The sequence below is a fragment of the Brachycentrus maculatus genome, unplaced genomic scaffold, assembly GCF_059751285.1.
Source record: "Brachycentrus maculatus isolate JH-2025_06_01 unplaced genomic scaffold, ASM5975128v1 h1tg000386l, whole genome shotgun sequence".
NCBI lineage: Eukaryota > Metazoa > Arthropoda > Insecta > Trichoptera > Brachycentridae > Brachycentrus > Brachycentrus maculatus.
The window spans coordinates 1,199,186-1,211,731 of NW_028281135.1; the positions used below are offsets into that span (position 1 = coordinate 1,199,186).

The 12,546-nt window shown below is 40.1% G+C and overlaps 2 protein-coding genes across 2 annotated transcripts; both read left to right on the top strand.

Annotated features, from left to right (window-relative positions):
• The first annotated feature begins 6,686 nt into the window (after positions 1-6,686).
• On the top strand, positions 6,687-10,817 carry LOC148303137 (uncharacterized). Its single transcript, XM_088270466.1, has one exon. The coding sequence runs from the start codon at positions 10,332-10,334 to the stop codon at positions 10,806-10,808; it is 477 nt and encodes a 158-aa protein (XP_088126592.1). The 5' UTR covers positions 6,687-10,331; the 3' UTR covers positions 10,809-10,817.
• Positions 10,818-11,590: 773 nt separating this feature from the next.
• Positions 11,591-12,441, top strand: LOC148303138 (uncharacterized). Its single transcript, XM_088270473.1, has 2 exons — positions 11,591-11,777; positions 11,814-12,441. Exons 1-2 carry the CDS (start codon positions 11,595-11,597, stop codon positions 12,072-12,074), a joined length of 444 nt encoding a protein of 147 aa, XP_088126599.1. The 5' UTR covers positions 11,591-11,594; the 3' UTR covers positions 12,075-12,441.
• The last annotated feature ends 105 nt before the right edge of the window (positions 12,442-12,546 follow it).

Consider the following 12,546-nt stretch of genomic DNA (forward strand, 5'->3'; position numbering starts at 1 on the left):
TATGAAATTGCCAAACCACTATTTATAACTGCAAAACATAGACCAATAGGTATATGTGACAACTGCAAAACATAGACCAGTAGGTATATGTGACAACTGCAAAACATAGACCAATAGGTATATGTGACAACTGCAAAACATAGACCAATAGGTATATGTGACAACTGCAAAACATAGACCAATAAGTATATGTGACAACTGCAAAACATAAACCAGTAGGTATATGTGACAACTGCAAAACATAGACCAATAAGTATATGTGACAACTGCAAAACATAGACCAGTAGGTATATGTGACAACTGCAAAACATAGACCAATAAGTATATGTGACAACTGCAAAACATAGACTAGTAGGTATATGTGACAACTGCAAAACATAGACCAATAAGTATATGTGACAACTGCAAAACATAGACCAGTAGGTATATGTGACAACTGCAAAACATAGATCAATAAGTATATGTGACAACTGCAAAACATAAACCAGTAGGTATATGTGACAACTGCAAAACATAGATCAATAAGTATATGTGACAACTGCAAATCATAAACCAGTAGGTATATGTGACAACTGCAAAACATGGACCAATAAGTATATGTGACAACTGCAAAACATAGACCAGTAGGTATATGTGACAACTGCAAAACATAGACCAATAAGTATATGTGACAACTGCAAAACATAGACCAGTAGGTATATGTGACAACTGCAAAACATAGACCAATAAGTATATGTGACAACTGCAAAACATAGACCAGTAGGTATATGTGACAACTGCAAAATATAGACCAATTTGTATATGTGATAACTGCAAATGTCAGATGCAGATGTCACTGATAAATATATATTTGTGCGTTTATTGGTTTATTGACTTTGACCGCAGTCATGAAAGATAATCATCTTTCCTGTGCAATTTTTCTCGGATCACGTAGTCTGCATTGAAAGATATCTAGAGGAAGTGCAGGGAAGGCGGCCCTCCGAGCGCCACCAAGTAGTGATATTCTTCCAGGAGGCGCTGTACGCTTGGGCTAACTCGAGACTCATGTGCATTTTCACACGAGAGCATCACTTCTACCAGGTCAGGAAGCCGGCAGGCCGACTGCTGCAGGCTTACTATCAAGCCAGAAGACTAGAGAGGAAGATTGATGCTTTTGAAGATTAGGGAAAAAAAGTGCTGGGAAGGCGGCCCTCCGAGCGCCACCAAGTTGTGATATTCTTCCAGGAGGCGCTGTACGCTTGGGCTAACTCGAGGCTGATGTGCATTTTCAAACGAGAGCATCACTTCTACCAGGTCAGGAAGCTGGCAGGCCGATTAGAGGAAGATTGATGCTTTTGAAGATTAGACGCTTATTGTATAATAAATGACATTTATTATATACATATACATTATTGTACAATAAATAAATTGATTGAAGTCGCTTACTGACCGCCGAAGGGAACAGTCGCGTGCCGATACGCTCCGGGTTTCACCCGCGTTACGATTAGTACGGGTTTTACCCGTCATTACAGTGTACTGTGTTTTTGGAAGTGTTTCGTTTTCGGTTCTAGTGACAGGGTATTTTGACATTTTAGTATAGAATAATAATAATGATTATAATATAATTTTTCAATGTTCCTCCAGCGCCTGGTGCCAATGTGAGTGTGATGGTCAAAAATTTGCCAGAGGAACTTTTGAACACGATGAATGAATGCATTAAAATCGTAAACATAATTAAATCAAGAGCCCTAAACTCGCACATATACTGTTTCCTTGTGGTGATGGTTCACAAGGAAGGGAAGGACGGATACCGGTTCTGTGCGGATTATAGGAAGTTAAATGCCGTAACTATGGGAGACATTTTTCCTTTAATAATAATCCACGAGACTCGGACCTTGAAAACGCGAAAGTGTTTACTATACTGGATTTAACCAAAGGATATTGGCACGTTCCCTGGGATCCGGGATCGAAGCCGCTTATCAGTTTTGCTACACCCGATGAAGCCTGCTACCAATTCCGAGTGATGCCTTTCGGGATATGTTCAGCGCCTGAGAATGGATGATAAGACTTTGAGGCCGACTCTTCGACCAAATGACGCATTTGTGCCTGCCAGAAATGTACAACCTGCAAAACATAGACCAATAGGTATATGTGACAACTGCAAAATATAGACCAATAGATAGAAGTGAATTGTAAATTTTCATATTTGAAGTCACAATTTAAGAAACGGCGGACAGAGGTGCATAAAAAAGTACAAATTCTCCTTCAAAAGAATGAAACGTGGCCACGACGAACATTCGAAATACAACGGTACTATAGAAAAAGAAGTCTCAATACACGCTGCTCAAATATCGCTTCACAGTTCCGGAAAAAGGTCTCAAAGACAATTCCGATTCTCCGCAGACAGCTCGGGCATACCAAAAAGCGTATATAGAAACAATATTAAAAACATGTCCGTCACAAATGGGGTGTTTCTTCCAGACGGGTTTATCCAAAGATTTATTATTTTATATTCCACCCAATTTCAATATTGATGACACAACTTGGCCTGGGCAACGAATGGGCATTGTCTTATCATTAAGAATATTGAAAATTATGTAATTTTGCATGTGTCATAAAAAATAGTGTATTTTTAAATGGTATATTTGATAATATAATATTGATGTTTAGAAATTAAGATTATGTAAGTCATAAAGGTATTGGAGAAGAACAAAGAGACGCAGTTCATTAAGCTTTAAATGTTACAAATACTGTCCCCGCCACATGCAACGCCTTTAAATTCCTATATAAGGGGTAGAGGACCAATATTTTCCTACTCAGATTAAATAATATTCAAAGGTATTTACGTCGCACTCGCTCCTTTTCTATTGGTGTCGCTTTGTTCTTCTCGCCTTAATAAGTTTTGTAATTTTCGATATATTTGTGTCCCTTTGTCCTTATAACTTCAACTCCCTCTTCCTCATCACAAGTGTTCCAGTACCATAAGCAGTAACAAATTGGACGACGCAGCTGCCCGACCGCCTTGCCGCAATCACGCCGCTGCCCGGAAAGTTTAGAAACCGGCCGCGCGCTTATTTCCGTGTTACCTTCGCGTGTGAAATTCCCGTGTAACCTTCGCGTGTGTAATTTCAGTGACATTGACACTCAATCATTGTTATCCGCGACCTAGTATCGTCTCTCGGAGCAACGGACTAGAGCGCCTCCTGAAAGACGAGTAAGGATCTCGACTCCGGACACTCGGAGAGTCGCGCAGGCCGCGATAACAGTGATTCGTAAATTGTGATAGACACTACAGTGCATCACCAAGACCTCCAGCCGCTCGTTGAGTTAATTTAATTTGACTTGTTTTCGATTGGCTCAGGTATTTTTCAAATAAACAAGAGCTTAGGAATCCTCCTCCCCATGTAGGGCGCCTCATGCCATCCACAATGCCCCCCCCCAACTCGACCGCCATGACAGTCTGACGGAAAACGAGTCGGACCTCGATGACTTTTTAGGTGCCCGAGAGCACCGCGATCTCTCCCCTAAGGAGAAAAATCACGTGATTTACCTATGCCTACAGAGGCATAGAGAGGAGAAGAGGCGGAAAACCGATTCCGCCTCCTCTTCTGAATACTCAGAGGTCCGCACCCCGACGAACTCGCCGCGTACGTCGCGTACCGTCCCCCATCGCCTCCGCCTCTACCTCGAATATGGAATGGACTACCATCCAGTCCAGGAAGAGGAACCGTCCCTCTCCGCCCGCCTCACCCAAGAAGGCAAAATCACCACCCCCAAAACGGGACTGCGCTAGCCCCGCGTCCCCGCAACCGACCACCCCCGCACCGACCACCCCCAGACCGACCACCCCCCGCACCGATCTACCCCGCGCCCGCGCCCGTACCGACAACACGATCAAACTCTCCCGCGACGGCTTCGCAAATCGATTCGGCAATCCCCGATCCCACCCCCGTGCTCTCGCGAATTCCCCCCATTGTCCTCCACAAAAAGGACAACTGGAGCGCCCTTTCAAAAACCATGGAGACCCGTGGAATTGATTTCACGGCGAAAAACAGGGACGAAACCCTCTGGGTCTTCGTGAAGACACCGCGAGACCATCATAAGGTCACAAAGATGCTGATGGACCAGAAAGTGGACCATCACTCTTTCCGTCTTCCCGGCGAAAAACCGCTGAAGATCGTCCTGCGCGGAATACCCGAAACGGTAGAAGCGCAGGACGTAGCAAACGAATTGGCCTCAAAGTACGAGGTCATATCCGTACACCGGATGAGAACGGGCGGCAACTGCAAGCCGATTCCACTCATGCTTGTGAACCTGAGGCACACCGATGCCTCCAAAAAGATCTTCACGATCTTCACACAATCCTGCAGGAGACCGCACTCCTCCAAACATAACAATGTTCGGGCAGTCCATCCCGTGGTCCGGATCCGTTAAATATCTCGGAGTCACGCTCGACTCCGAGCTGACGTGGAAACGTCACATCGAAAGTAAAGTCAACTCTGCCTCCGGGGTCCTGTCGGCCCTCTACCCGATGCTCGGGAGAAACAGCAAACTCTCGATCGACAACAAGTTGCTTATCTACAAAACGGTCATCCGACCCATCTTAACATACGCCGCTCCCGTCTGGGGATACGCGGCCAGAACACACCTAAGCAAATAACAAGTCTGCCAGAACAAAGTGCTCCGCACTGCGTTGAAAGCCCCCTTCTGGACAAGAATCTCTCAACTCCACAGAGAGTCCCACGTACCCCGCGTAAATAAGTACATAACCGCGCTATCGGAGCGCTTCTATGGCGGACTAGCCGCACACGCCAACCCCACAATAAACTTACTCGCGAAGTACGAGCTTCACTCGTACCGTCGCTACAAAAGACCGAAAGAGGTCCTCCTCCCCTCCCAGTAACCATCCCGCAGCACTCTGCGTATTTTTCTTAACCCCTTCATAGGTTTTAACCTATAACCCATTAAATTCACTCAGTAAAATCAAAATTTTATAACCCGATGAAGGAGCAGGGGGTCATGTCGACCCGGTACTCTATGAGCCATTAGATTCAAGTCAAGTCAAGTCAAGTAACAAATTGGTCCTTCGAACCGGATCTGGAACACTATGGAAGCCAATCGAACTCCAACTCCTTCAATGGCCACCAGCACAAGTGGGAGTACGAGATCCAGGATGGCGCTGCTGGAGCAATCTACATCTCAAGTGAGGATAGCCAAGTAGAGAGCAAGACTCGCAAAAGAAAGGGCGGATGCTGACAAGTCACAACTACCGTCAGAAAAGGCACGACTGGCGGCAGAAGAAAAGGCACTGGATGCTGAAGAAGTCCATTTACAAAGGATGGCGGAAGTATCTTCAAGAACATCAGAAAAATCTGCCCTGGATCGAGTATCGGAATGGGCGGATCAGTGTAGTGCATATAAAGAATTAATAGATTCTACGCCACCAGCTGAGCACCCTTTGCCGCCCTTGGAGCCGCAAGCTGCGGTGCCGACGTTGGAACAGCAAAATGTAATGCCGACCATGGGGTCGCAATCTGGGCTGCCGACGTTGGGACAACAACCTGTAATGCCGACCTGGGGGCCGCAATCCGTGATGCCGACGCAGTTGGGGCCGCAACTTCTGCAGCCACCAGCTGGGCAGACTTCCGGAGCAGTGCTGCTGACATAACAAGATGCAGTCATGACTCAATAATCGAGATATTCGCATCAATGAAGATCGTCTTGCTGAATGTATAGGTAAGACATTGTCACATTATTCGCACGGGCCAAGGTTATCGTCCGATCTACCGATATTTACCGGAAATCCAATGGAATGGATAGCGTTTAAGGGGATATTTAATAATACATCAATATATAAAATATCTAACCAAGAAAACTTATACCGTCTGCAAAGATCTTTAAAAGGGGAAGCTCGCGAAGCTATTTCATCACTGCTGATGTCGCCGAGTAATGTTCACGAAATAATAATAATCAAAGGCGTAACCGAAGAAGATCTAAATACTTATATTAAACGACAAAATCACGGTCTTAACATCCAAGAGGTACTTAAAATCAAATACCGTAAGAGAAACCGTAACGGACTTCTGACAAACGTTGTATGCCAAGTAAACCCAAAAACGTGGTCAGCACTTACAGCTGCGGCAAAAATAAACATCGGCTACCAGCGAGTCCAGGTAGAGGACGAAAGTCCGCTCATTCAATGTTACAAGTGCCTCCAGTTTGGAAAATAAACTGTCATGTGCACACTGCGCTGATGAACACGTCTACAAGGAATGCCAAAATAAAGATAAGAAAGCCGAATGCGTAAACTGCATCAAGCATAAGTTCTTGCAAACAAACCACAACGCTTTCAGTGGCGAATGTAAGATGAAAGAACGCATGGACGAAAGAATCAGACAGATGACCGACTACGGTGAAATAAATCGCATCCACTGCTAAGGTGAACCTTATGGAGTCGCAAGAGATCGAGTTTAATGAAATTATAAATTGTAATGAATTGATAATTGATAATATCGGAGAATTTCCTGAAATTATTAATAAATACTGTATCAGTATACTATCGCAAAATATCAGAAGCGTAAACAAGAACTTTGATGAATTCTCTATACTTCTCCACAACCTCGATACAAACTTTGATATTATAATTTTAACTGAATACTGGCTTGACCAATCATACGAAACCAAAACAAATCCACGGATATGATTCTTTTCGGACTTCAGCATATATAAATCAAAATGATGGAATTATTATATATGTTAAAGAATCTCTAAATGTCTCTGTTACTGAAATAAACATCGTTGAAGCAAATTGCTTTTAATTCTGAAACAACTGTTATAGCAATTTACAGACCACCATGCCATGCAAACAAAGCACCCTTTTTACAATCTCTCGAGAGGATCTTAGAAGAAAACAAACACACCAAACACATTGTTTTAGTTGGAGATATCAACATAAATATTCTTTTATTTATTGTTTCGGCATTAACTTTGTGGTAAGACATGTTACAATAAATTAAGAAAACACTTTGTTTTTTACCACTTGAGTTTTTATTAAAGACTACATGTTTCAGAAGTTAAACTTCCATCATTCAGGTCTGTATAATAACTAAAATATAAAATATAAAATTTTTCTATAAATAAGGAGAGGGGAAAGTAAGGGGAAGGGGTTAGTCAAGGAACGGAGTTTGAAAACAAAGGAAAAATTGAAAGCAATGGCGAAGAATTTTGAAACAATATATTATTTAATAAATTATTATTAGAATTCAGGTTTTTTTGTATTTCTAAATTTTCAAGATAATTCATAATTTGGCCTTTATATGGAACAAGGTGTAATAATTTTAATTTATGAGAGTGAAATGAGTGATTAGTATCTATTATATGATTTGCAAATTCCGAAAAATAATTACTAACAAGACCGCTATGATGTTCTTTAATTCTAATCTTCAAATTTCTCGCAGTTTTAGTTATTATACAGACCTGAATGATGGAAGTTTAACTTCTGAAACATGTAGTCTTTAATAAAAACTCAAGTGGTAAAAAACAAAGTGTTTTCTTAATTTATTATAAATATTCTTAGTGTAAAATCTGATGTAATTGAATACACTAATCTTCTTATGCACTATGAATTCACATCATTAATTAATACACCAACAAGAGTTACGCAGGAGGCAGGAACCTGTATCGACCACATATTTGCTAAAACTAAACTCCCCACCGTATCTGCTGTACTTCGAACCTCTATTACCGATCATTACACTACCGCAGTCGGTATTAAAACCAGAGATAACTACCAAAAAAACTCCACATCTCACCGAATCACAATAGTAGACTATGAGGAACTCCACAAAAGCCTACACAAAGAATCATGGACAAAAATTCTAATGGAGAAAGATGCAAATGTAGCGATGGAGCTATTCATAAAAATAATCCAAAAATACATTGAGCGACACTCATACACTAAAGTAAGAAAAAAGTTATCACATAAAAATATGCACATCAAACCTTGGATTACACCTGGCCTAGTCAACTGCATCCACAAGAGGAACAAAATGCACAGAACTCTAAATAACAACCCAAATAATGAAAAACTGAAGCGCGACTACAAATTGTATAGAAATCTCTGCAACAAATTGCTAAATCAGGTAAAAAAGTCTGACCCTAAAAAAATTTGGCCTACCTCTGCCCTGTGTTCATGCGGAATAAGCTAATCTAACTATTAATTTTTGTCCGCCTCCGTAGTGTAATGGTCAGCACGCTCGGCTACCGTTCTGGAGGTCCCGGGTTCGATTCCCAAGGGGGGTAAAATAAATATAAGTGATTTTTTTCACTGTCATATTTATTCAATATTACCCTGGACTGTTACCTGAAGCAGAGGGCTGATCACCTTTCCTTCATGTGTAAACGATCAAGATAACACTGCGTTTATATGACGCAGTGCCCTATGCACCATTGGGGTGCGGATAAGGGTTTATTATTTATTATTATCAACTATTAATTACATATAGTGAACAAATCTTAAGTTATGTATTAATTTTAAATCAAACACAGATTTTTTGAGTCTACTAAGTTGTATTTTATTAACAAAAAACACATAAAAAATTATATTGTGATCTTCACATTCGTTTGATAATGCCCTAACAAGGCGAAACAATTGTCACAGTATAATTTTTTATGTGTTTTTGTTAATAAAATACAACTTAGTAGACTCAAAAAATCTGTGTTTGATTTAAAATTAATACATAAATTAAAATGGAGTTCTACAAATTAAACGCCAAATCAATAAATAAATCTAAATAAGTGATACCACACAACGTGAACAAATTTGTAATTAACCGGATTCAATAAGTGTGTGAATAAATTGTGACCAGTTTATCGATTAAACTAGAATTTAAATAATACAAATTTCAAAGTGACAGTTGTAATCGCTGACATTTCGCTCACTCCTTTCAAGAACGTCATAAATCAAAATACTTGACTTTTCAGGAGAACGTTTTTAAAGTTTAAAAATATAATACAATGTATTAAAAATAAATATCAAGCCGCTTACTGAACTTTTTACTGTGCAACAGAGCTTTTTAGTTAAAACCTGAAGGTTTTTTCTCCATTTGAAAAATATTTAATATATTTAAAAAAAAATTTATACAATACCTTTTCTTCAAAATGCAAAAACAATACTTTCTTCCCTGTAGCGGGTAAATATTAAGTTAAAAATATGCCGCTTTTGCTAGGATATAGGACATTTTCTGGGCATTCCGAAAACATGCACAACTGAAAATTGACGATTTTTGATTTATGACGTTCTTGAAAGGAGTGAGCAATTTGTAAAAGCATCGGTGTTCGGCTAAGTTCTTGTTCGGCGTATAGTAGCCCGACAGCGTGAGTGACTACAATTACTCCCGCTTCAGCTAGCTAGCTCTAACCCTACACTATAGTACTGTGTACCGAGTAAGACACACGACCCACAATGAAGTGCGTTCATTGTACAAATGACTTAAGCCCATCTAAATCGCTTAAATGCTCCTGCTGTTACGAATGCGCTCACTTCAATTGCAGCGGTACATCTGCGTCTAAATATAAAAACATGTCGCAAATAGCACGATCCAACCGGAAACGTTCCACTCGTAAACTACAGGATCCCAGAACTAGGTCGTCTAGTCCCAATCCAACTTCTGACTCCCCACAGAATCCCTTGTCCCTTGACGACATCCTGTATGAAATCCGGGATGCCAAGCGTCAACTAGCTGGTATCGCATCACTTATTGAGGACGTGAAGTTCATAAAAAATGAACTTACCGATTTAAGAGCGTCTTGCGAGTTCAACAATAACAAACTTATTATTTTTTGATATCTCATCAAAGATGAAGAAGAATATGGAAGTCTGGGCATTTACGGGGCTTACGACCGTCATAGGCTGGTTTAAGTGATCACTTTACACACGTGTAACATTCACCAATTCTACCCATTATTGACAACCACACTACTCAAATTCATGAACAAGGTTTCTAAATTGGTTCATATATATAGAACTTCCATATATATAGAACAAGGTTTCTAAATTGGTTCATATATATAGAACTTCCATGACGGTCGTAAGCCCCGTAAATGCCCAGACTTCCATATTCTTCTTCATCTTTGATGAGATATCAAAAAATAATATGAAAATAACTCCTGTAATTGGAGATAATCCAGATTTTGTGAACAAGTATTTGGACACACTCAAAATGTTGTAGAATAACAAACTTGTCGACTGCTCGAATAAAATTAAAATACTCGAAAATAAAATCAACGAAATTGACACCATCAAAGCTCAAATCTTGAATGTTCAGGATGATGTCTATAAAATCAAGTCCGAAATGGCATCAAAAGAGCAATTTTCGAGATTAAATAATATAGAAATAACGGGTGTTCCGTGGAAAAAGGATGAAAATCTTTTTACAATTCTGGACAATCTCAGCAAGCGGGTTGATTACGCCATACCCAAATCGCAAATTAACTCCATTTCCCGAATTCCCACGTACAAACCCAAAGAGAAATTGATCATCGTAAGCTTCGTAAACCGCTACATCGAGGAAGAGTTCGCATCAGCAGCTCGGCGCGCAAAGAACCTTTCTGCGAATGACTTAGGCTTACCTGCTACAAACCGGATCTACGTTAATGACCATCTGACCCCGTGGACCGAGAAGCTACTTACGACGACCAAATCAAAGCTAAAGGACGGGAAGGGTTTCAAATACATACGGGTGAAATTTGGTAAAATCCACGCCAGGTTAAATGACACGTCTGATATCCATATCATTAACAACGAGGCGGATTTAAACAAATTTTCTTGAAATGCTTACTAACCTCACTTTCCCTAGGTATCTATTTACTGCACTTGTACTACACCACACATCATTTAATCTTATACATATTCATCTTAACCACTTACATCCCCAAAAACCAATCGTTTTCCTTATACCCTCTCTCCCTTAATAACCCTTCCAAAACACATGTCATATTTTTTTCCAAGTAAATCGTGTAACATCATTCATTTGCTAAAATTTAACTTTGCACGTCACTTTAGTAATACCTACCTCATGTGCACACTATTTTATTACACAACTAACTGAGTATTTCATCACGGGCGCTCTAAACATTTACTACCAAAATGTGCGCGGCTTAAGAACCGAGCTTCTTAAATTTACACATAACCTACTTAGTAACAATTTCGATATTATCGCCGTCACGGAAAGCTGGCTCACCGATGACATTGGTGATGCTGAAGTAGTGGACCAGCGGTATGATCTGTTCCGATGCGACCGCAATATGTCTACTTCTGGTCGATCTCGAGGAGGCGGCGCCTTTATCGCGGTGCAACGAACAATGCGCGCTAAGCACAACGTTAACTGGTTATGCGAAGCTGGCTGCACTCGGATTACCATACCTTCGAGTAATTTCGACCGACGTAGTCAACTCCATATAGCGTGCTTTTATGTACCTGGAGGCCCTAGTCATACTTCTCAATTGCAAAATTTCAGCGATGTCTCTAGTGAAGTTCTAGTGATTCAAAAACAAGGTTTCTAAATTGGTTCATATATACAGAACTTCCGAGAATTTGAGTAGTGTGGTTGTCAATAATGGGTAGAATTGGTGAATGTTACACGTGTGTAAAGGGTATAAACCCAATTTACAGTCCAGTTATTAGAAGTCAAAGCCCAAAATCTTTCCAAGAAGCGTCTTATCTCGCATTAAACGAAGAAAAACTCTTACAATATAGAACCTCACGAAATTTGAATTTAAACCGTAATAATAACAACTCTAAATTGACCTGCAATTACTGAAAAAAATCGGGTCACAATTCATTCAACTGTTTTCACAACCCACAAAATAATTTCAACCAATCGACGGCTAATAATAGAAACTCACGAGTCAACCATTGTAATTCGTCGAATAAAAACGGAAACTCTCAATCTTCTCTAAATCAAGTCAAAATGTGTGATTACTGCAAAAAGACAGGACACATAATTTCAGAATCTCGTAAGAGACAATTCAATAATCGAAATCAGAATCAGAATAGTTATAATCGCGCAAACTATCCTTCTAATAAGCAAAAATAAAAAGATCAGAGAGTATAGATTAAAAAAGGCATTTGTTTCAGTCATAATCTACCTACTAGAAACGATTACCGCATTAGAAAATGGGTTCAACTGGACTCGAGTAACTACCTCTTCTGGAATTTAATATGAACACGTAAAAACAATTAACTTCCTTAAAAATACATGGAACATAATCCCATATTTACATACAGAAACATTTCAAAACAAACTTGCGACCGTTCAGAAAACTTCAAATATTTGTAATCAAGGTATTTATAAAAACTTTTCATTTTGTGAACCTTCCATCAGTATAATCGGTGAAATAATTCCATCATTAACTCAAAAGGTTGCCATTGTAACAGTCTAAAAACTGTTACGTAAACTCAAACTCGTAAATTCTGCGCTTTGCGCATGGCTCAAGAAAAACAGATTCCTACTTATCCCTTTTTCAAAAAACTGCAAGTGGCCGTTGTCCCCCCCCCCCCCCGCCTAA

Bases quoted from the DNA above. Each gene is read 5' to 3' on its own strand.
- LOC148303137 (XM_088270466.1), top strand. From the start codon at position 10,332: ATGGCATCAAAAGAGCAATTTTCGAGATTAAATAATATAGAAATAACG.
- LOC148303138 (XM_088270473.1), top strand. From the start codon at position 11,595: ATGGGTAGAATTGGTGAATGTTACACGTGTGTAAAGGGTATAAACCCA. The intron at 11,778-11,813 runs AAATTGACCTGC...AAATCGGGTCAC, and splicing joins ACCGTAATAATAACAACTCT to AATTCATTCAACTGTTTTCA.